Source organism: Camelus dromedarius, chromosome 17, assembly GCF_036321535.1.
Source record: "Camelus dromedarius isolate mCamDro1 chromosome 17, mCamDro1.pat, whole genome shotgun sequence".
Taxonomy (NCBI): domain Eukaryota; kingdom Metazoa; phylum Chordata; class Mammalia; order Artiodactyla; family Camelidae; genus Camelus; species Camelus dromedarius.
The window spans coordinates 31,614,991-31,637,575 of record NC_087452.1 but is presented as its reverse complement, the minus strand read 5'-3'; the positions used below and the strand labels follow the sequence as shown (position 1 = coordinate 31,637,575).

The window sequence follows — 22,585 nt, the reverse complement described above, 5'->3', positions numbered from 1 at the left end:
GACAGCAGCTGTGGAAACACTGCAGCAGGGGCAGGACGGACACCGGGTAACTCCTGTCCTCCCTTGTTCTGCTCCCAGTGTGTGACTGTGCCCATGGGCTGTGTCTGGAGGGGCTTCGAGGAGACGGTAGCTGTGTCTGCAACGCGGGTTGGCACGGCCTCCGCTGTGACCAGAGTGAGGAGCAGCCCCAAGAGGGAGACGGGTGATTCCTGGGGAGGCAGTTCCGTGGTCTGAATGATCAGAACGATCCTCCTACCCCCACAGAAATCACTGGTCCTCAGTGCCCACAGAAGTGTGACCCCAACGCCAAGTGAGTGAGCTCCGCCTGGGGCAGGTGGGCAAGTGGGTGGAGGGACTGGGGTTAGGGCAGGGGCTGGACAGACACAGACTAAATTGTTGCCATCCGTCCCGTCCCTCCCAGCTGCATCCGGGACTCAGCTGCAGCCCCTGCCTGTGTCTGTGCCGCGGGGTACTCAGGCAACGGCATCTCCTGTTCAGGTCCAGCCACACCAATGCCCCAGGGCCCCTGAAATGTTGGGGTGGATTTCTCCACACTGCCCCTCCACTCGCTTTAGGTCCATTTCTATCCCTGTCCCCTTTTGGGTCTCTCTGATCTTTTCCTTTCTTCCATGCTCTCCTCCCCTGTCCTACTCTGTCCCTCACCTGCTGCTCACAACTCTGTGGGATGGTCTACTCCTAGAGGTGGACCCCTGTGCCCATGACCGCGGGGGCTGCTCCCCCCACGCCAACTGTACCAAGGTGGCTCCTGGTCAGCGGACATGCACGTGCTTGGATGGCTACACAGGCGACGGGGAGCTGTGCCAGGGTGAGGCTGGGGTCCCCCACTGGGGTGTATTCAGGGTTGTGGGTCTGGCTTCATTGATCTGCGTTGGACTAGAAAGGGCTGAGGGGCACACAGGCTGCGGGACTGAGGGTGCTCAGAGGGTAGGGGAAGAGTACCTGCATGGACAGATGAACAGAGGGGGCCGCCAAGGGCCGCTCCTCACCCCAGTGTCTCTTCCCTCAGAAGTTAATGGCTGTCTCATCCACCACGGGGGCTGCCACACGCACGCTGACTGTATCCCCACAGGCCCCCAGCAGGTCAGCACAACAGGGCTGTGCCACTCCCTCATAGGGCGCGGCCCTCCTCAGACCGGACCCAGGGAGGGGGTGCTCCTACCCAGGCAGTGGGCCCACTCTTGGGTCCTAGCAGCCCCACTGATTATGATTTGGGATAGGTCTCCTGCAGCTGCCGTGAGGGTTACAGTGGGGACGGCATCCGGACCTGTGAGCTCCTGGACCCCTGCTCCCAGGTCAGACCCCCAGGCCCCACCCAGTTTCACAGAGGGAGGGGACTGGTGCAGGAGCCGGCCCTCCTCACCCCAAGCAGGGTCCTAAGGGCCTCTGAAGGGTGAACTACCCTCAGCACAAGCTCAAGCTGACTGATTAGTAAGACAGAGTTTTGGGGGTTGGACAGAGAACTTCATGGCCCTTTCCCCAGGGCGGGTGGTGGCAGGGTTGGGGCAGAGGAGTCCTAGGAGTCACTGACCTCTCTCTCCTGTCCGTGACTCAGAACAACGGAGGCTGCAGCCCCTACGCCGTGTGCAAAAGCACAGGGGACGGCCAGAGGACGTGCACCTGCAGTGCAGCCCACACCGTGGGTGATGGCTTCACCTGCCGTGCCCGAGTCGGCCTGGTAATGACACCCAAGTAGAATCCCTGACCCAGCCTTGGCAGTGCCCCCCATGGGGCTGACCCATGATAATGGTTAAGACCCCAGATTTGATCCTGATCCTGACCCTGAACATGACCCAGAGCCTGACCCAATTCCACTCTGGGCCTGACCTGTGCTCAGACCACCCTGGCTTTCCTTTCTTCGTCTCTGCCTTGGCCAGACCTTGGGCTACAGGTGCTGGGACAGGCACCAGCCCTGAATGGGGGCCAATCAAAATCTGAGCTGACCCTTGCCTCCCCTGCCCCAGGAGCTCCTTCGGGACAAGCATGCCTCATTCTTCAGCCTCCACCTACTGGTGAGTGACCGGCTGGCCTCGCTTCCTTGGTTCACCTGGGGCCTCGCTGACCTGCACCTCCTCCCTGTCTCTGGGCCTTGATAGTCTCCTTTGGTCAGAGAACTAGCTGGTTTGGTTTCTGAGTCCAGATCTTTCCTGAAAGATCAGTGGAAGCCCTAGTTGGTCCCAGGTTGCCCTTCTTCCACTCAGAGTATTCCCCTCTCCCCCACCAGGAATACAAGGAGCTCAAGGGGGAAGGGCCTTTCACAATCTTCGTGCCTCATGCAGATTTAATGGCCAACCTGTCACAGGTAACTCAGCCCCTGAAGCAAGGCTGGGGAGGGATGGGCACTGCCTGGGCAGAGGGGCAGTCACAGCCCCCCTGTACCCTCACGATCCCTACTCCAGGATGAGCTGGCTCGGATTCGCGCAAATCGCCAACTGGTGTTCCGATACCACGTGGTCGGTTGCCGGCAGTTGCGGAGCCAAGAGCTGCTGGAGGCGGGTTATGCCACCACACTCTCCGGGCACCCCCTGCGCTTCAACGAGAGGGAGGTGGGCCCAGTCCCCACCCCTGACATGAGCCGTCCACAGACCCAGCACTCAGGTGCTTTCAAGGCCTGAGCCCTTGTCCCCATGCCTTTAGAATCCTCTCACCTTCCCATGGCCAGGGCAAAGAATGAAAGGGACATGGGTCTGGCCCCAGATCCCACTCACTACAACGGGCCGGTGCTGGGCTCAGGACTTCCCAGCCTGGCCCCGTGCCGGTGCCGCACCCACCAACCAAGTCTTGGTGGGAGGCAAGACCTCCCTCTGCCTTGACCCCGCCTTCTTGCCACGAGACTTGCCCAACCCAGGCTCTGCCCCTGCCTCAGGCCCCGCCCACAGCTCACAAGCACCCCACTAATCTCTTCATTCAGTACTGGTCCCCCCACCCCCCAGGGCAGCGTTTACATCAATGACTTCGCGCGCGTGGTGAGCAGTGACCACGAGGCAGTGAACGGTGTCCTGCACTTCCTCGACCGCATCCTGCTGCCACCTGAAGCCCTGCACTGGGAGCCTGACATGGCTCCCACCCCACGGGTATGACCCTGGGTGCAGGCCTGGGAGCTGGGGGCCTGGGATCCTGCTATCCTGTCTGACCTCACTGCTCACGAGTTTCTGTCTCCAGAGAAACATCACCGCTGCTGCCGAGAGCTTCGGTTACAAGATCTTCAGCGGCCTTGTTACGGTACTACTGCATGTGAGAGTGTGTGCAAATGTGCACATGCCAGTGTGTCTATGCAGGTGACTGTCAATGTATGCACTCACCTGTCTGTGCACACCTGCCTGTGTGAGCACATCTATATGCACAGACTGTGTCCATGAGAATCTGTGGAGCACAAGGGTGCATTTATGTGTGCTTACATAGCTGACAACATGCATGTGTGTCCATGTATTCTTGCCTGGGATGGCTACAGTGTGGCCAGTGGGAATGTCACCTGGGTCCCTGGAACCCCTGCCTGGTCTCTGTAGTCAGCCCCCTCCATCTGCCCACCAGTCTCTGACTGGGCTGACTGCCACACATCTGCTCTGTCCCACCAGATGGCTGGCCTCCTGCCCCTGCTTCGAGATTCATCCCATAGGCCTCTCACAATGCTATGGCCCACAGACTCCGCCCTGCGAGCCTTGCCTCCTGATCGCCAGGTCTGGCTGTACCATGAGGACCACCGTGACAAGCTGGCAGCCATTCTGCGGGGCCACGTGATCCGCAACATCGAGGTGGGCACACCCCCAGACCTTGGTCCCCACTGCCTGCCACCCAGCCAGCCCACCCAGCTCCAACTGTGGCTCCATCTGCTCAGGCCTTGGCATCTGACCTGCCCAACCTGGGCCCACTGCGCACCATGCATGGGACCCCCATCTCCTTCTCTTGCAGCCGTGCCCGGCCGGTGAGTCTGGGGAGAAAGATTGAATGAGGGAAGCAGGAGGCAGGAGCCCTGGCAGTGGTGGGGGGCTGCAGTACACCTGTGACCCTCATGTACCCCCACATCTTCCACCTGCAGGGTGAGCTCACCGTGGGAGAGGAAGACGCCCGAATTGTTCAGCGGCACCTGCCCTTTGAGGGTGGCCTGGCCTATGGCATTGACCAGCTGTTGGAGCCACCTGGTCTTGGTGCCCGCTGTGACCGCTTTGAGACTCGGCCTTTGTGGCTGGTGAGGGAGGTCACAGGCCAGAGGTGGATGGGGAGGGGCCTAAGCCCACCTGTCCTGTCCAACTACTTGACCTTGCTATGTTTTGGCCTCCCTTCTTTCCAGAAAATTTGCAGCATTTGTGGGCTGGAACCACCCTGTCCTGAGGGCTCACAGGAGCAGGTAAGGGGCTGTGAGCTGGGGAGGGTTGAGGGTGGGGCAGGGCCCAGGGACCACCAAACTCAGGCATTCAGCCTGATTCCTCTTGGCCCAGGGCAGCCCCGAGGCCTGCTGGCGCTATTTCTCAAAGTTCTGGACGTCTCCTCCGCTGCACTCCTTGGCACTGCGTAGTGTTTGGGCCCGGCCCAGCCACTGGGGTCAGCCCCAAGGCCTGGGCAGGGGATGCTACCGCAACTGTGTCACCACAACCTGGAAGCCCAGCTGCTGCCCTGGCCACTATGGCAGCGAGTGCCGAGGTGAGCGTCCTGAGGCTGGAGACGCTGACTGGCTCCTTTAGCTCTCAAGACAGCCACGGGCACAGCTCTGGCCATTGTGCCTCAGAAAGGGTGTCGGGGTGGTCAAGGGCTGGCGCAGGTTTGGGGCAGGGGTGAGTGGATTTTACCCAGAGAAAACACTCTTAAGAGCTGGGGTGGGTGTGTTGATGGTGCCAGCTCCTACACCAAGGGTCTGGGTGTTCTCCAGGGCACAGGGACCTGGAGAGTTCTTAGCAGCGTGGGGACTTGGGTGGAGGATGGATGATGTGGTTGGGCTGGGGATGCACCTGTTGGGGTCCTGACAAGCGCCCTGCCTCACCTCACTTCTTCTACCCTGTCCCCTAGCTTGCCCTGGCGGTGCCAGCAGCCCCTGTAGTGACCATGGCGTGTGCATGGACGGCATGAGTGGCACCGGGTATTGTAGGTGCCGTCCAGGGTTTGCTGGGACAGCGTGTGAACTCTGCGCTCCGGGTGCCTTTGGGCCCCTTTGCCAAGGTTAGCTGTCTTGCTCCATCCACCCTGCCCTACGCTGCTCGCGATTCCCTTGACCCACATGCCAACAGTCCCCCTGCCTGTCCGTCTCCTCAGCCTGCAGCTGTACCTCCCATGGCCGCTGTGATGAAGGCCTTGGGGGCTCTGGCTCCTGCTTCTGTGATGAGCGCTGGACTGGGCCACGCTGTGAGGTGCAGCTGGGTAAGTGGGCCTTGTGCTTGTGCCTACCCTGCACACTTGGACATACTCGCACACACCAGTGCATGCCCCAGCTGCACCCTCAGGTGGGGGAGGACCCCAGGAAGGCAGCCACTAATCTGGATATGTGGGGTGGGCCTTGGGGGACAGAGCTGCAGCCCGTGTGTGCCCCACCCTGCGCACCCCAGGCCGTGTGCCGCGTGGGCAACAGCTGTGAGTGCAGCCTGGGCTATGAAGGGGACGGCTACACGTGTACAGGTGAGCAGGTGGACGGGGTGTGAGGTGGGAGGCCCCACTCCCCTCCTCTCCTGTCACCTGGCCCAACTACCTCTCCCTGCCCTCCAGTGGTGAACCTGTGCCAGGATGGGCGTGGTGGCTGCAGTGAGCACGCCAACTGCAGCCAGGTAGGCACCAGAGTCGCCTGCACCTGCCTACCTGACTATGAAGGTGACGGCTGGAGCTGCCGGGCCCGCAATCCCTGTGAGGACGGCCACCGTGGAGGCTGCAGCGAGCATGCAGACTGCCTGAACACAGGACCGGTGAGCAGGCAGGGAGCCAAGCAGCTAGGTGGGGAGGCCCCCCAAAAGCAGCTGTCCCAGTCCCTGAAGGGGGCTTACCTGCTCTCCTGTCCCAGAACACCCGACGCTGTGTGTGCCATGCCGGCTATGTGGGTGACGGACTGCACTGTCTGGAGGAGCCCGAGCCGCCTGTGGACCGCTGCCTGGACCAGCCCCCACCGTGTCATGTGGATGCCGTGTGCACGGACCTGCACTTCCAGGGTGTGCTTCCCTGCCCACTCTCAGCACCCTTGCTTTACCTTGGTGCCAGCCCACTGACCACGCGCCCCTCCCTTCTGCAGAGAAACGAGCTGGTGTCTTCCACCTCCAGGCCACCAGTGGCCCGTACAGCCTGAACTTCTCAGAGGCGGAGGCAGCTTGTAGGGCCCAAGGGGCTGACCTTGCTTCTCTCCCTCAGCTTTCTGCTGCCCAGCAGGTGCATGGGGCCCAGGAGTCTGAAGCCAAGCCTGTGGGGGACCCCTTGAGTTGGGCCTTGGGTCTCAGCATCCCCTTCTGCCTCCATAGCTGGGCCTCCACCTCTGCCTTGTGGGCTGGCTGGCCAATGGCTCGGCTGCCCACCCCGTCATTTTCCCCGCGGCAGACTGCGGTGATGGTCAGGTGGGCGTGGTCAGCCTGGGTGCCCGGAAGAACCTGTCAGAGCGCTGGGATGCCTACTGCTACCGTGTGCAAGGTGCAGCCACCCACCACGCCCGTCCCTGCTGTCCCTGCTCACTGACCTACCAACCCACTGAGCCACCTTTCTTGCAGACGTGGCTTGCCGCTGTCGTGATGGCTTTGTGGGGGATGGAACCAGTGTGTGCAATGGGAAGCTGCTTGATGTACTGGCCACCACTGCCAACTTCTCCACCTTCTATGGGGTGTGCAGGAGCCCAGCCTCAGGGGGTGTTGGGTAGCTGGGATCCGTGGGGAGGGAGCCCACCCACAACCCTGTCTTCCCACTCTCCCAGATGCTACTGGAATACGCCAATGCTACCCAGAGGGGTCTCGACTTTCTGGATTTCCTGAATGACGAGCTCACCTATAAGACACTCTTTGTTCCTGTCAATGAAGGCTTTGTGGACAATATGGTAACTAACAGGGGGCGTGGGCAAAGCAGGGCCCAACTGCTCCGTCTGGCCCAGGCCAACAAGGCCCTGCTTTGCCCAGACGCTGAGTGGCCCAGACCTGGAGCTGCACGCCTCCAACACCACCTTCCTGAGCACCAATGCCAGCCAGGGCACCTTGCTTCCTGCCCACTCGGGCCTCAGCCTCGTCATCAGTAGTGTGGGCCCCGACAACAGTTCCTGGGCCCCTGTGGTGAGTCTGGTGGCTGCCCCTCCCCTGCTGGCCCTAGTCCTCACTCACCTTCTGGGCCTGACTGGTCTCCCTACAGGTCCCAGGAGCAGTTGCAGTTAGCCGTGTCATCATGTGGGACATCGTGGCCTTCAATGGCATCATCCATGCTTTGGCCAGCCCCCTCCTGGCACCCCCACAGCCCGTGAGTTGGCTGGGGGCGGAGCTGCAGGGGGTGAGGGGACTGCTCTGGAAAGGTCCTTGATGCTCTCCTTGTTTGCAGCGGGCAGTGGTAGCACCTGAGGCCCCACCTGTGGCAGCAGGTGTGGGGGCTGTGGTAGCTGCTGGAGCACTCCTTGGCCTGGTGGCCGGAGCCCTCTACCTCCGCGCCAGAGGCAGGGCCACAGGCTTTGGCTTCTCTGCCTTCCAGGTAGGTTGGGTGGGGGCCTGATGGAGTTGGTGGGGGTCTGGGCCCACTGATCTTGTTTGAGGCCCCTCACTACTCACCCCTCTTGCCAGGTGGAAGACGACGCTGCTGATGACTTCTCCCCCTGGCAAAAAGGGACCAGCCCAACCCTGGTCTCTGTCCCTAACCCGGTCTTCGGTAGCCCAGATGCCTTTTGTGAGCCCTTTGACGTGAGTGTTGGAGGCAGGGGAGTTGGGAAAGTGGACCCAGGCCTGGTCTCGGCCCAGGCACTAACAGTCCTCCCCGCAGGACTCGCTCCTGGAGGAGGACTGCCCCGACACCCAGAGGATCCTCGCGGTCAAGTGATGTGGCTGGGACTGAAGCAGAGGAACAAGCAGGAGAGAGATGGCTTTTATTGCCCAGAGTGGGCAGGACAGGAGGGACTGGGCCTGGTCCAGACAGACAATAAAGGTGCCCTCAACGGATGTGGGCCATGTCACCAAGGAAGGGTGTCTTCATGCAGCCAGTGCAGAGCTGGTCCATCCAGAGCGGTGCCTCATGCTGCAGGGGTGTGCGGCGGGGGTAGAAGGTGAAGTCCACGCGGTAGTTGAGCAGGCAGCTGAGAGAGGCCATGTAGAGGTCAGAGAAGCGCACCAGGCGCCGTGAGAAGTAGGTGGGGTTGTGGAAGGTGCGGAAGATGCTCCCAAACTGGGCGTTGAACAGGGCCTTGGTGATGCACCTGCAGAGGGGAACACGGGCACTCAGGAGGGGGACTCTGGAGGGGGCGGGGCTGGGACTCCTGCCCAGGCCCCACCTGCTTACCTCAGCTCCTGCCGCTCCTTCATCCAGGCAGCCAGCACCTGCCGCGACTCGGCGTCCTGGTAGGTCTAGGAGAGACAAGGTGCGTGCTGGGTTTGTGCACCCAGGCGGCCGCCCCTGTGCCTCCCTGCAGACGATCAGCCGCCCCCGCACCTGCATGCGCTCCAGCAGCCCGGTAAGCGCCTGCTGCCACGTCAGTGAGTGCATGTACTGCTCCGTGTTGATGATGCGAATCTCACGCTCCAGTTCTGGGATGATGGCACCCGTGCGCCAGCCGTGCCGCAGCATGAGATCCTGGTGGGCAAGGTGGAGGACAGGGTTCAGCGCTGGCTAGGAGCTCCCCCCACCCCCAACTGTGGCCCAGCCCCACAGCCCTCACCGCCAGGTCACTGTAGAGGTGGTCTCCGAAATAGAGCACGCGGGGGCCCCGCCATTCCGTCAGGCGCAGGAAGTCAAACAGGTTTCCCTGGAGGACAGGGAGGGGGCCACTAAGCCCAAAGTGCCAAGGGCAACCCCGCGGGGCTGTTACCCCCAGTCCTCCCACATCCCCAGTCAGCAGGGCCGGATGCTGGGCTGCCCCTTCCCATGGCCTCGCTGTCCCCTCCGGCCCTCGCCACCTCCCCCCTCACACTCAGGAAGGGGGTCTGCCTGCTGCAGGGAAGTCTCCTGTAGGCCTGGCCTGGTGCCCTGAGCCTCCCCTCCCTGTGGCCTCACACCCACCCCAGGCTAGGGATTGAGTCCAGTCTCTGTGGGAAACAAACAGCAGGCGTGACCCCCACAGGGACCGAGCAGACCAATGGCAGCGCTTACTCTGAGGCCGCCTGCCCCTCCTGCACCAAAGCCAGAGAAAAGATGAAAACACCCAGCCAGGCTCAAACACAGCAGAGGAAGCTCCGAGGGCAGCAGAAGGGGTGGGGTGGGGTAGTGGAGGAGGAAGGCCCAGAGCAGGAAGTCCTGCTGCCTCCAGGGCGAGAGCCCACAGCCCAGAAGTGAATATACACCCAGCAGAAAGGAGTTACTGGAGCAGCCTGCATGTACGAGTCCCAGGGGAGGAAAGCTGGGGGGCGAACAGGTGGCTGTGAAGGACTTAATTGTTGAAATAAATTCAAGTGGAGAGGCTGAGGAACAGGGGACCCCTCGAAGACGGAAGTATGAGCGGGTGGAGCCCACATACTGAAGATGTGCCAAGGGACAGACTTGTGGTGCCAGTGCCAAGTCAGGCAGGATGGAGGCTCCAGCAACAGGAGACAGACGGAGGGAGGGAGAGGACTAGAGCTAAGAAAGCCGAGAAGCAAGCACACAGTGAAATTTCAGATCAGGCATAAAGAAGTCTTAAACCTGCCAAAGAAGAAAACTGCATGTTCCCCACAAAGGTGTGTGACCCTCCTCAGGCTTAGAGACAAAGGAGAGCGTCACCCTCAGAATGGAGGGAAGAGCCTGCACCCAAGGGGACCAGCAGGGTGGGAGTAGTACCTGCAGCCAGGCCTGGGCCTTGACACTGGGTAACTGGAGGCAGCTCCCTGTGGCTGTGCCAGTGGCTGAACTGCTGGCTTCCTCCGTCCCGACACTTTCTGGAACCGCCCCCTATCTCCACCAGGGTTTCCGCATTCCATCCAGAGCCAAATGCCTTAATCACCTCCTGCTAACAGCCACCTAATATCTACCTCCCAGCACAAGGCTCCTTTCTCATCTTCCCAGCCAGCCAGGAAAGGGGGTCTCCCTAGAGGCCTGTGAACCACCCCCCACCAGCCCAGCTCTGGGGCCCCAACCAGGCTTGTCTGGCTGCAGCAGAGTGCTCAAGCCTCAAGTGAAATCAGTGCCATTTACTGGGCACTTAGCGAAGGTCCGGCCCACCTGAGAGCTTATACCGCCACTCAAGCTGAGTATTATACCTCTTTTACGGACGAACAAAGCACGGCACAGAGAGGCCAAGCGACTGGGCCAGGCTCCCTCTGCTATCCAGTAGTGAGTGGGAATTCAAACGCAGGCAGCCTGGCCTAGAGGCCAAGCCCTCAACATTGCCCAGGCCTGGGCCCTGGGAGCCACTTCCTGTGAGGGGACAGACCCACAGTATATGTGTGGTGGCTGGTCAGGACCCAGGAGGCTGTGTGGTTGCCCCTCCACAGCCTGGGGCTTTGGCTAGGCCCTGGGGCCCCTGCCAGGTGCAACTCCCACCTAGACGGTGCTCACCTGCCGATAGATCTTGCCCTTTTCCAGGCGGGTGATACGGTCCCACTGCAGTACGCCCTTCTCATCAAGTTTTCTGAAAGGCCTAGGGTCGGGGTAAAGAGGCTAATTTTCATTCAATCTGTGGCAGGACCCCAAGCCAGGCACCTCTCCGCTCTGCAAAGGCCCCCCTGCTCACATGGGCTACATGTCAGCAAGGGCTTGTCCCCATTCCAAGCACACAGTGCAGTAAACAGAGGCCATTCCCCGCTCCCTGGGCCCACTGCCCCATCAGGCCCATACTTGCGCCGGTCGGTGAAGAAGCTGGGCTTGTCTGCCTGGACGATGACCACGTCAAAGAGTTGGCGCCAGTCAGGGCCCACCATGTGCCGCATCCCCTTGTCCCTGGGCAGAGATGGGACAGGGTGGGTCAGGCGGCAGGTGTCTGAGGGAGGCTCCAGGCCCATCCACCCCAACCAGGGCCCCTGCCCCGCTCCCTCCTCCCAGCGGGGCGGGGCTCACACAAAGCTGAAAGGACTGTTGGTGATGAGGAACAGCTGTTTCCCATGGGACACCAGGCGGCTCAGGACAGCAAATGTCTCATCCCCTCGCAGGATGTACTTCTCTGACAGGAGGAGATGGGTCTGTGAGGGCCAGCCCTGCACCTGCCCAGGCAGGCCGCAGCAGGGTGAATGTCCTCCCTTACCCATGTCCCGCTCGATCCATTGGTACATAAGGCCCTTCACGTGCACATCCCGAATGGCATCCTGGGGGCAGTGGAGGGACAGTGAGGGTACAGCGGAGCCCAGGAGGAACTGTCCTGCTGTGGCTGGACTTCATCTTCCCTGCCACCCTAAAGGCAGGCCTAGTGTCTTTACCGTCACATCCTTGTAGAGGTGTGCTTGGTCAAACTCCAGGCCGTGGCCCAGGAAGTGGTCCACCACACAGGATAGCAGTGCCATCTCTGGCAGTGAGAAGATGTCCATGAACTGCTTGATGGAAGGGCCCTGGGGAGGGACCATTGACTTGGCAACCCCTCCAGCCTCACCACCCCAAGCTCTGGAGACCAAGAGCTCCAACTCTGTCTTGGGACACTGGCAGAAGGGTGTAGCCTGTGGGTTAGGGCTGGCCCACAGGGATGTGGGCACCACCTCCCAGGGAGCCAGCACCCACAGTGAGGTCACTGAGCTGACTGCCCTCAGTGGGATGGCAGATGGAGCAAGTACCTTGCCATAGAAGCCACTCATCTGGTAGAGTGGGATGTGCTGGGTGCCCCCATAGAGGTCGATCACCTCTTCATCTGGCACAGGCTGGAGGCCCCTGGATGGAGGCACAAACATCACCAGTCCAAAGTGGTCCTGAGCCCAGGCCATAGTGTAGGGTGGGGGAAAGTGGGCTGGGGTGGGGTCAGGGCAGAGTCAGCACTGACCTGTAGGCCGTCCCCAGCTGTACGTAATGGAAAGCATCAATCTTCATCAGAAGACTCTAGGGGCACCAAGGGAGCAAGATGGGCGGTGAGGAGGAAGTTTGCCATTGGTTCTGAGCCAGCCTTTTCCAGCCCCTATGCTGAAGCCCCAGCTGGATGGTACCAAGGGGATCACGTGCACATCAAGAGGAAGCTATAGCTTTGAGGCCAAGGGGGTAGACAGATGAAAAGACCGCCCCAAAGGAGATGGGGTGCTAAGGAAGTAGCCCCAATCCACATCCAGTCAGAAGGGGCCAGGGAGTCAGTGGTCTAGACACTCACCTTCTGAATGTCATAGTGGAGACCACGGATGGCAAAGCTGGGGTTGTAGTCATACTTCCGAATCCCCTCTGGGTACTGTTGGGGGGAATCAGGCCAGGCCTGAGCCAGCAGCACTGCCAGACCTGCTGGCTGAGCAGCTGCCTCAGGGGATCAATTCAGCCACCCGCCCAGGGGAGCCCCATGACTCCAACCTGGGGTTAGGCCAAGCTGGGCCCTGCCGGCCTCCAGGACCTGGGCCCCCTGCCTGTCTAGCCTCACCTTGTAATGCTCAATCAGGATGTCACGGGCAGCATTAAAGATCTCTGGGTGCAGCGCGTCTGCGTACTGGGCCAGGGTGTAATCATAGTCAAAGCCATAGACCTCGACATCTCGCAGGCTGATCTCGTTGTTGGCATAGATGGCTGCTGGGTTCAGGAGACTGCACACCTCAGGAGGCAGGAGATCTACAAGGAGGTGCAAGTATGATGAGGGCGATCATGAAACACTCGGATGGTACTCTTAGCTCAGTGAGGCTCAGAGAGAAGTCACTCCCCAGGGTCACTTGGGTAGGGTAAGGACCCTGTGGGTTCTGAATTACACCATCGCTTGCGGCCCACCAGTTGCTCTGAGCCATGCCTCCTATGCTCTCATAAGCCCCATCAGACACCTGGCTATGTTCTGACCCTTTCCATCTTGCCTGAAGGTAGGGTTGGGATGGTGGGTATCAGGTAGCTCCTCCGCTGCTCAGGCTTCCAGCTCTGCGCACCTGCCACAGCCCTCATAGCTAGGCCTCTCTTAATCGGATTTCAGCCGCCCACCGGCCGACGTAATGACATTCGCTGCCTCTAGCCAGGGAACATTGCTAATTACGACAGGCTGGACGTGTAATGTCAGCTTCTGGGCCATTACCCAGGCTGCTCCCCTCTGAGGACAGTCATAGCCATCCCAAGTCCCTTGCTGCTCCCGCAGGGCTGAGTGGGACACTGCGCAGAGCACGTTCCGGGGTTTCAGGGAGGCAGATGAGGTGGAAGATCTGAGGCTAGTCTGCCTTGGTTTCCCCATCTGTGCAGTGGGTGAGGTAAATGGGAAAAGGGCATGGGCTTTGAAGCCAGAGAGACCAGATCAAGCCTTCCCTCTCATGACTATGATCTCAGGAAAATCACCTCTTGTGATCACCTCTTGTCTCTAAAGGGGGAATAAAAATTGTACCAACCTACAGAATTACTAAGAGGGTCATACAGAACAACGCTCTGGGCAGTATTCCCACTCTGCACCCTCAGCAAATGTAGGATTAAATGGGCAGTGTGCCTCTGGAACCTACACTTCCCCGTTCCCGACATCCCTCAAGGAAACGGGTTGCAGGGAGATAGAGGGGAGCAGGGAGGACTAGGTGCACGAGGCACTGCCTCGCAGGGGCTTCAGGTGGCTCTGCTCCCGAGACTTTTAGGCCCAAACTGCCCGAGCCTCCAGTGAATTTCTGTCTCAGCCGTATCATCATAATTTGGAACCAGAAGCCCTTGGCCACGCTGCAGACATCTGCCATGAAGGCCCCTTTGGAACACAGGCTCCTCCCCTACCCCCTTTCCTTTGGAGCCAAGTGCAGAGCGTGGGTCGGGGAACAGGTGTGGCTGGTTCCTCTGGTGGCCCCAGGCCTGGTGGAGCAGCTGCTTCAGACTTACGGGTGCAGACGGAACACTCCTCACTTGGGCACACATGAGACACTTCAGCTCTCTAGGGAACTGCTTCTGAGATGTCTCTCCCCACCGTCCTGAATTTCTAGGTGCCAACTGTGACTCCTGGTTCAATGCTCAGCAGCTCCCTAGGAGGGGAGGGTCTGCTTGGCAGTATAGCCCCTTGCTCACAGAGTTCTGACCAAGTCCAGGCTTTCATGCCTACTCTTCCTTCTCAGTGATGGACAATCCTCCCAGGAACAAAGCAGGACAGGGAAACAGCCCACAGGCCTGGTCTCCTAATCCAGCTTCTAGACTGAGAGAATCATAGCTCCAGGGTCCACAAGATCCCACCTTCTTCTGCAGGGCTGTGGTGGTGCACAGGGCCAGGAGAGGAGACATGCTCCTCCACCCACACTGGCCCCTCAAGTCCACTGGTCTTACTGTCCAGCCCCCAGCTTCCAGGCCTGTCCAAGGCTCCAGGTTCCAGGCCAACTCCTCCTCATGGCAGCCATGAGAGTCTCGGCGGGGGGCCACCACCCAGTTACTACTGGGTGCCTTAGAGGCTCATCTTGTTCAATCCCGACTCCAGTCCCGTAAGGTGGTCATATTTATTCCTCCAACGTCCATAGGAAGAAACTGGAGCTTAGGGAGGTGAAGTCACTTGCTCCAAACCATCTAGCAGTAGCCCATGGAGTTGAGATGTGAATTTGGGTCACCCAACTGCCTCAATCACTTTGCCCCTTGGCCTAGCCTTCTAACGTCACCATGCTGAGACAGGGGCGAGGGTGGGGGCGGCAGGCCGGGCTTTCTGTCATAGTTTGCCCATAGGCATCAGCATTACCTCAATGCCCGGAATCTCCCCCAAGAAAACCCAGAGGGGAGAGTCAGGACTCGGGGGTGCAAGGCTGCTCCATCCTGGCACTCATCATGGCATCTTGGAAACAACCTTGTCCCTGTCACAGCAAGAGGAGCTTGGGGGGGGGTGTCTCTGTGAGGATCTGAAGATCTAGGTGGGCCCTGAGTGATAAATAAAGCCCACTAGACCTCCCTACATCCCTTCCCAACACCTACACGGCAGGCTTCTCAGGCTGCTCTACAGGGGGGGTCTTCTCAAGGGCCAGAGGAAAACTATCTCCTTGAACAGCACTCCCAAGTGTGCCCTGTCCACTAGGGGGTGTGTGTGGTGGGGATGGTCCTGACAAGAGACTCAATGGCTTCAAAAGTACCATTCCTCAGGGGTCTTATTCTGCCTTCAGCTTCTCAAAAGGTGAATCCTGTCCACCCACCACTCTCAGGTCTCCACACAGCTGGAGTAGAAGCCCTCGTTCAGTCAATTGGAATCTTCCAGACAGGATCACTTTGTCTTATCAAACAATGAAAGCCATGTCACCCCTGGGGGGCTCCTCTGGAAGCTCCTTTGTCCCTTCTTGGCCTCTTTCCGAGTCACCACCACAACCCTGTGACAGAGGCTCAAGAATTGTACTTTACGATGCAAAACACCAAGGGTCCAAGGGCCAGGCTTGATGAGCCACCCAGCTGGTCAGTGATGGGGCCAAGACCCAACCACATATTCTGCTAAAACGGCAGGGCCAGAGACCTGAACAAATATCCACCCCTCCCAGACCTCTGGCCTCACCAGGGTGCCCTGGGCCTCATCAGCTCGTTTTGCTGAGGGAGGATAGAGGAACAACCCTGCTGGATTCCAGGGGACCCAGGCGACTCCAACCAATACCGTCCCCTCCTGGGCTCATAGTGCCAGACTCCAGGGCGGAATCTAGAGGTGTCCGAATAGTCCAGTCGGCATCCTTGGGTCGGGAGTCCCTAGGAGCCCGCTCCGGTCTGCGCCGCCGGCCGGCTGGCTTTGTCCCCAGTAATCCCGCCCCAGCTAAGGGCCCTGAAGAGAACAAGAGGTTGGGGGCGTTTCCGCCGCGGTATCCCAGCAGGCGGGACCCTGAGGAAAGTCTCTGGGGCCCCGCCTTCCGGCGGCCGCTTCTGGAACCCTGAGCTCCTGCAGACTGAGCGAAGGAACAAATCTCGCGCTCGCCAGCCTCCCGGTGTCCCGAGGCTCCCAGGACCACCTGCCAGAGCCTCTCCCTAAGAGCCGCCCGGCCGTGGGGCTCCGAGGCTCCGGCAAGCCCCACCATGGCGCTTCCCCAGAGGAACGATGACCAGGACGGCTCGGGAGCGTTACCCTGGCGCTCGGTCCGTCTGTCCGAAACCCAGGCACTCGTGTGCCGCCGCGAGGGCTACACCCCCGGCTCTTGTACCGCTCCCGGCTCACTCACCGTGCACGAGTTTCCGCATGTCCTGGTATCGAGCCCACAGGTGCGCGCTGGGCTCGGCGCCACCGGCGGGCGCCGGGGCGGGCGCGGAGCGCGGGGCGCCCGGGCAGTGGGAGCCGGGACCTGGGGGGCCGCAGCCAGGGCAGGAGGGCGAGGATGAGGCGCCTCGCGGCCCGCCGTGGTCTCGGCGCGGCATCCAGCGCCGAGCGGCCGCCCGCAGCCCCGCACCCGCCATGCCCGCTGCGCGCCGCCCGCACAGCCCTCGGCCCTCCGGCCCGTCCGCCGCCCTCCGACTGAGCGCCCGCCACGGTGGCCGCGTGCTCCTCACGGCGGCCGGCCAATGGGCGCGGCGCGAGGAGTCTGGCCGGCCAATGGGCGCACCCCTTGGCCCGCGGGGGCGGGAGGTCCCGGGCAGGGCGGGGCGGGGAGGGCTCCGCGGCCCCCTCCCCCCGCCTGCCCCGCGGCTGAGGACTCTGCGTTCCCCTTCGGTATCTACTGCGGCGGAGCCCGGTTCTTCTTTCCCCGTTCTGGGAGGCCCGAGGGCCTAAGAACGCCCGTCCCCGCGACGTTCCAGGGCTAAGAGAGAAGGCGGGAGCGCGGTGGGTGCACCCCGCGCCACCCCTTCCCGGGTCCTCTGTCTCCCCCTCAGCTCTCGAGTCCTCCCGCCCCTTCCTCCACCTACCGTCCTCCGGACCTCAGATCCTCCGCCCCTCCCCCTAGTTCTGCAGCGGGGGTCGTGTTCGTCTACTGTCCGTGACTGGCTCTGCGCTCGGACCTGACGCCGTGCCGTTTCACTCACTTATCTAGTGAATAAAGAGCCCTTCCCGCGCGCTTCCTGGTGCCAGCTCCACGCTGAGTGAGATCTCCGGAGCCTGCAGCTCAGCCGGCTTCCGCTGAAGTATCTTCTCTCTCCCTCCTCGTGCCTGACACAGATGATCCCGTTTAACTTGGAGCGGGGAGGTGGGCCAGGGCTCACTGCGCCTGCCTGGTTCCTACCTCAGCAAATGGCCGCACCGGCCCGCCCCACTCCTCGCTTCCCTGCGCAGAACCCCTTCTTGCCGTTCTAGCAATATTACCAGACTTTCGAACGAAATTACTCTTACCTGCTGGGAACCGCTAACTCTACCACTCAGATCCGTTTTCTGAGTCCTCCGCATGCGTACCAGGCCATTCCCTGCACCAGTGGGTCTTGTCAGTGGAGAGAACTGGCCAGCTGGGCACTCTTTCCTCGGGATGCTCCCCACGGTGGCCTTGCTGGGTCTAAGGGTGTGAGTACATTCCAGTATTCGCTGCACCTTGGCTGAGGACCTATATACAGTGTGCCAGCCCCTGGGCCAAGTGCTGACGCAGGCTGGGGGTGGGCCCGTGGGTAGGTGGCTGCGGCCTCTCCCCCACCAGGGCCCCAATGAGCTAGGTGGGCACTGGGGACCTGGCCACGTGTAAGCCTCATTTGGACGGAGATGGGTGCTCTGCGGTGTCTAGCCCGCAGAGGCACTAAGAGAAACCGGAGTGAATACCAAGCAGGTGTGTGTGCACACATGTGTGTGGTTGGGTGGGGTTGGCCCTGGGAGAAAGCAGGTTATCCAGGCAGCAGCAGACCCTACAACCCTTTCTAGGGGCCCTGCTTGCTCCATCTGTTCTCCAGACTGTTTTGTATATTTTGTGTCCACATCACCGAGCTCTCTTATTGGTTCTAAGTTGTTATTTGACTTTCTTAGATTGTCTAATATTTCTCTTCCTCAAAGATACCCCCCAGTTTTTTTTTACCTTTAGGTAATGAGGTGATAGCCCCTTATAGACATCTTCGAACACAGGGGCTCAGCGAGAGTGAAGGCTCTGGAGTCAGGGCTCTGCTTTTACCTGGCTTAAGCTCTTTAACTTCTCAGTTCCCTGTTGAAAAAAGGAGATAATGAAAATAGAGGCGAAGTTCAGCAAGTTCAGGAGTACATGTAAAGAGCTAGGGCTCAATAAATCATCATCATCATCATATTATTATTATTGCTAATGTTAATGGGTCGATTACTATGCTCCAGGCATTATGTTCAATGTTTTATTTGTATTACTCTCTAAATCCTCACAGCATCAGAGAAAGATCCCTATTTTGTGGATTATGGAATTGAGGCACAGGCCAGCTAAGAGACTATGTGTGGAGCAGGGATGTGGTTTGACAAAGCCCAAACTCTGACCATTCTGGTCGTCTATGATTATTGTGATAAAGAGATGATGTTATGTTTAAAAAGCTCCTGCAAGTTCGGGTATAGCAGTAAGTGTCCCATACAGTATAGCTTTTATTAATTTTATGGTTGGTTGTCACAAGATGCTTAGGCTTTTGTTGTGATAAAGTTCAGCTTTCAACAATGCAATCAAGTTCTGTTATTTTTAGAAGTGTAGGCACCAGTCACGATCCCGAAATAAATTCAAGGCGTTGTGTAATTGTATTTTAGAGTGTGGTACAGTACACGTTTAGTCCATCATAGTCATCACTTCTATCAGGACTTTTAAGAAAAAAGATGGCGGTGGTAGAGTAGGGGGGCGCGGCTGCCAACTGTGAGTACCAGCGTGCACAGAGGCTGCCCCAGGGGGCGGGGCCGGGCCGTCGCCACGTGGGAGGCCCCGCCTCCAGAGCCGAGGCCCCTGCGCCTGTTTCTCGGGTTGGGCTCGGCCTCATCGAGCACGCGCACTCCGCCAAATTCTGATACCTCTGATTGGCCGACTCGCTTGCATTCCCCACCCCCGCCTCCCATTGGCGGAGCCGCCCCAGCTCTGGGTCCTGGGCTCAGCTCTGGGTGCGTCGCTGGCTCCGAGGCGGAGCAGTGCGAGGCTCCGACAGCAGCTTGGCATCTGAGTTCCACAAGGACCGGTAGGGCAACTTCGGCTTCATTTGAGCGCTCCAGTCCAGGGGCTGAGACAGCTCCCGTCTCTCCACACTCCGCCGCCGTTCCCCTCTCCACGACCTTGGTCGGGCATGTTTTCCAGGGCCCAAGTGAGGCGGGTTCTGCAGCGGGTGCCTGGGAAGCAGAGACTCGGCGTCTACAGGTTCCTGCCCTTCTTTTTTGTCCTGGGAGGAACGATGGAGTGGATCATGATTAAAGTGCGCGTGGGCCAGGAGACCTTCTGTAAGTGGGGGCGGGGGGGGTGTAGCAGTCTCTTTCATTTCAGACAGGCAGGAGGCGGCAAGAGAGCCGTTTTCCTGGGAGATATCCTTAGATTGCAGACCGCACATTCCACTCAGCGCTGAGCTGATTTTATCCTGGTTGGAAGGGCGAGTGCAGTTCCCTTCGCTGGGCTGTAGAGACCCTCTCTGGCTCTCCAGGAAACGGGGCGACAAAGGCACACTGGCATCCAACCTTGAGACCTTCCTTGCACTTTGAGGGGAGGGCACTTCTCTCCATTCAGGACGCCCTCCTTTCAGGCTTTTCCTTTGCCCATGCCAGTGAGATTGGGCGTAAGGAATAGACTTACTCACAGCACCTAGAAGCGAGTGGGATCCTGAGGGTCCGTGGAAGCTCGTGCTAATTGCCTAGTCCTCTCTGGACTCTTCAGTCCAATCCCAGAGGGAGCTAGTTTGCCTTGCTTAGCTTTATAGGCTAGAGTCATTGGCACCAGGGCCCAGCACTGTGAAAAGAATGCCTGGCATTGCTTTGCTGAGCACTAGCTGAGGACAGGCTAGGAAATTTCCCTAACTCCTAGGCCCTTTCTGTTTTCTCCCTCTCCGTAAATGCAGTATTACTTGTAAATTGTCTACCCTCATTTTTAAAAAAAAGCGCTTTCTAAAGATATTTAGTCCTTCTGTTCATCCATTCACTAATATTTAATGAGCACTGGTGAGAGGATATAATGAACAAGGCAGAGGGTTCCCCACCCCAGAAGAGCTCTAATGGGAGAGCTAGATCATACAGTTACTATCAAGTGTGATCAGTGCTGTGAGGGGAAAGGTGGGGGGGGGGCATGGGAGTCTTTTGTGGGGCACCTTAATTCGACTAGGTGGTGCAGGGAGGCTTCCTGGAGAAGTTACCACGTCATGTAGGACCTGAAGATTGAGTAGGTGTCAGCCAGATGAGGGAAATGTTTATGGAGTTGAAAGTGTCTCATGCCAGTGGTAAGCACAGTCATGAGGGCCTAGGTGTGAAAGTGTGCTGTGTTTGAGGGACTGAAGCAGGTGAGCAGACTGAGGGATGAAGTGGTTAGAAAGGTGCCTGGGCAGGGCCACAAAGGGACTGGAGAACCAAGAATGTATCCCAAAGAACTGATGGGTTTTAAGCAGCAGTGTATTAACACATGTGGAGAGGAGCTTGGCAGGAATACTTAGGCTGTGTGGTTATCCAGGTTTAAGATGGTGGCTTGGTCTAGGGTGGGGACAGAAGGGATGCCAAGAAGTAGATGGAGCTGAGAGACACTCCAGAGGTGGGACTGGCAGGGCTTGGTGACTGAATGGACTCATGAGGAGTAGAGGCTCTGTTGGGGAACCTGGGACAGGGGGAACACAGGCAGGACAATCCTGGGCTCCATTTTGGACATGCTGAGGTGGAGATGGTTATAAAGATCTGAAGCTCAGAAGGCAGATCTGGGTCTTAGATCTAGGCTTGTAGGTCATTCACAAGCAGATTGTGATGAAAGTCAGTGAAACTCTAACATTTTAAGGGTGACTGAGAGTGGCCAAAGAGGCAGGGGGAAAACCAGAAGGGTATGTTATCAAAGAAAACAAGAGGTTCAGGAAGTTTGACTAAGTGAAAGGGAGGGAAGCCCCCTCTCCCCTACCAGGAGAGACTCGAAGATATGCAGATACTAACCAGGGAAGAGGAGGTGGAGAGGGGCTTGGAGATACCTTGGCCCTAGAGAAGGTGGGACAGGATGGGATCAGAGCAGGGCAAGGAGTAGCTCTTGGAAATGAGCTGGAAGAGTTCTTTACTGATGACTTTTCTCTGTGAAGAAAGAGTCCATGGCTATTTGGGGGTTGGTAAAGTAAGGTCAGGGTGACAGCTGAGGAAACAGGATTGTCAGGCATCACAGTGGACCGATTAGATGCAACAGTTGGTCCTATGCTGCAAAGCAGCAGAGCGAGGCATGGAGAAGGAAGGAAGTTGTAACCTGTAGTTGTGGTTTTGAGAGTGTGTCAAAAAGTTGATATTGATGAGTTAGAGAATTTCAGCTGATTTGGGCAGGAAGAGAGAACAAGAGGATCTGAGGAGATATTCAGGGGCCAAGGGCCTGGGGAAGTTGGCAGAGGTCCAAGATCAGGAGGCTAGAAAGGTAGTAGAGGTTGAGGTCAGAGGAGAATGAATTTATTACTTCAGAGGAACACTGCAAGCACATGGCAGAAGTTGACTGGAGAAGTCAGGAAGGTGAAGGGCTGGTGCTTCATCCCTGTGGGGGGTGGGGTTGCCTGGGAAGATGGCACAGGTCAAGGAGCCAGAGCTAGATGCCAGCGTTTTCGGAAACTGAAGAGAAGTGATAGACAGCAGGTGCCAGTGAGGAGATGGTGGCAAATGGCAGAAGCCCTAGAGAAAAAGGGTAAAGAGTCAGTATCTGGAAAGCAGCAGCTGAGAACAAGGAAGCTGCCCTCAAGTCCCCACCCTGAGTTCCTGGGTGTGGCAGAGGGAGCAGCAGAGAGCTGCAGGGCAAGTGCCCTTGAGGGGCCAGTGAAAAAGAATGATTTCAGAGAGAATAGAAATTGCTGAGAGGTGTGCTAGGACATGGTCCTATCTTTGAAGACACTGACTCTGACCCTGCTATTGGTATCGGGAACTCCATTAACATAGTCCTCATTTAAATCGTTTTAAGTTTATTTTGGCGTTGAATTTAACATTACCTTTGAGATTCAGGTGACAGACCAGGCTATTGGCTAAATTACTTAAATATATGAGTATTTTTAAATCCTTAGTTTTTTAAAAATCTAAGTAAAATCTTTGTTTGATACAGACGATGTCTACCGTAGAAAAGCCGCAGAAAGGCAGTATCAGAGAAGGCTGGAAGATGCATCAGAGACTGAACTTCAGCAGTCAATAAAGTGAATATGAAACTTTACTACTGGTTTCAACTCCTTTAAAAACGTACTTTTCAGATCTCTTGTGCCTTTACAAAGAATTTTTATAGTTTTTCTGCCTCTCCTTGAATACTTCCCAAGTCACTGATGGACAGCACTTGTGGAAAAATTATTTCCTCCAAAAATACACCTACCCATTGAATCTAGTTCATGAAGTATTTCTTAAGCAATTCAAGGATCAATCAGGATGCTTTTCAGTGCGGTCTGAATTGTTTGTGGAGTCCTCTGTTGTAGACAACAAAGGATAACCTTGTTT

General features: G+C 58.3%; 3 protein-coding genes across 9 annotated transcripts in view; 2 read left to right on the top strand and 1 right to left on the bottom strand.

Moving 5' to 3' along the window:
- The window catches only part of STAB1 (stabilin 1), a 28,656-nt gene extending 20,533 nt beyond the window's left edge, over positions 1–8,123 (top strand). For 2 of the 7 annotated variants that reach the window (XM_031470489.2, XM_064496472.1), the window contains exons 40-70: positions 79–174; positions 265–310; positions 422–498; positions 701–826; positions 1,028–1,101; positions 1,239–1,313; positions 1,574–1,696; positions 1,983–2,030; positions 2,243–2,320; positions 2,418–2,564; positions 2,952–3,092; positions 3,181–3,240; positions 3,594–3,770; positions 3,854–3,940; positions 4,055–4,204; positions 4,307–4,363; positions 4,455–4,656; positions 5,020–5,169; positions 5,263–5,367; positions 5,515–5,622; positions 5,710–5,903; positions 5,999–6,143; positions 6,224–6,357; positions 6,447–6,612; positions 6,690–6,799; positions 6,890–7,009; positions 7,089–7,238; positions 7,315–7,419; positions 7,498–7,644; positions 7,734–7,850; positions 7,930–8,123. In XM_031470489.2, the coding sequence (XP_031326349.1) occupies positions 79–174; positions 265–310; positions 422–498; positions 701–826; positions 1,028–1,101; positions 1,239–1,313; positions 1,574–1,696; positions 1,983–2,030; positions 2,243–2,320; positions 2,418–2,564; positions 2,952–3,092; positions 3,181–3,240; positions 3,594–3,770; positions 3,854–3,940; positions 4,055–4,204; positions 4,307–4,363; positions 4,455–4,656; positions 5,020–5,169; positions 5,263–5,367; positions 5,515–5,622; positions 5,710–5,903; positions 5,999–6,143; positions 6,224–6,357; positions 6,447–6,612; positions 6,690–6,799; positions 6,890–7,009; positions 7,089–7,238; positions 7,315–7,419; positions 7,498–7,644; positions 7,734–7,850; positions 7,930–7,986 (3,572 nt within the window). In that variant the 3' untranslated portion in view covers positions 7,987–8,123. Of the gene's footprint in view, positions 1–78; positions 175–264; positions 311–421; positions 499–700; positions 827–1,027; positions 1,102–1,238; positions 1,314–1,573; positions 1,697–1,982; positions 2,031–2,242; positions 2,321–2,417; positions 2,565–2,951; positions 3,093–3,180; positions 3,241–3,593; positions 3,771–3,853; positions 3,941–4,054; positions 4,205–4,306; positions 4,364–4,454; positions 4,657–5,019; positions 5,170–5,262; positions 5,368–5,514; positions 5,623–5,709; positions 5,904–5,998; positions 6,146–6,223; positions 6,424–6,446; positions 6,613–6,689; positions 6,800–6,889; positions 7,010–7,088; positions 7,239–7,314; positions 7,420–7,497; positions 7,645–7,733; positions 7,851–7,929 lie in introns of those variants that run through there. The other 5 variants (XR_010384843.1, XR_010384844.1, XR_010384846.1 and 2 more) reach the window with 5 other exon arrangements.
- NT5DC2 (5'-nucleotidase domain containing 2) lies at positions 8,016–16,622 on the bottom strand. The gene is made up of 14 exons (XM_010985270.3): positions 16,290–16,622; positions 12,611–12,795; positions 12,353–12,427; positions 12,035–12,090; positions 11,832–11,925; positions 11,484–11,612; positions 11,312–11,372; positions 11,128–11,230; positions 10,909–11,010; positions 10,630–10,711; positions 8,819–8,905; positions 8,593–8,733; positions 8,443–8,507; positions 8,016–8,359 (listed from the first exon to the last, which is right to left on the bottom strand). The coding sequence occupies exons 1-14, from the start codon at positions 16,519–16,521 to the stop codon at positions 8,098–8,100; spliced, it is 1,674 nt and encodes a 557-aa protein (XP_010983572.3). The 5' UTR covers positions 16,522–16,622; the 3' UTR covers positions 8,016–8,097.
- Positions 16,623–19,038: 2,416 nt separating this feature from the next.
- LOC105093380 (ubiquinol-cytochrome c reductase complex assembly factor 5) lies at positions 19,039–22,310 on the top strand. Its single transcript, XM_010985252.3, has 2 exons — positions 19,039–19,402; positions 22,206–22,310. Exons 1-2 carry the CDS (start codon positions 19,252–19,254, stop codon positions 22,295–22,297), a joined length of 243 nt encoding a protein of 80 aa, XP_010983554.1. The 5' UTR covers positions 19,039–19,251; the 3' UTR covers positions 22,298–22,310.
- The last annotated feature ends 275 nt before the right edge of the window (positions 22,311–22,585 follow it).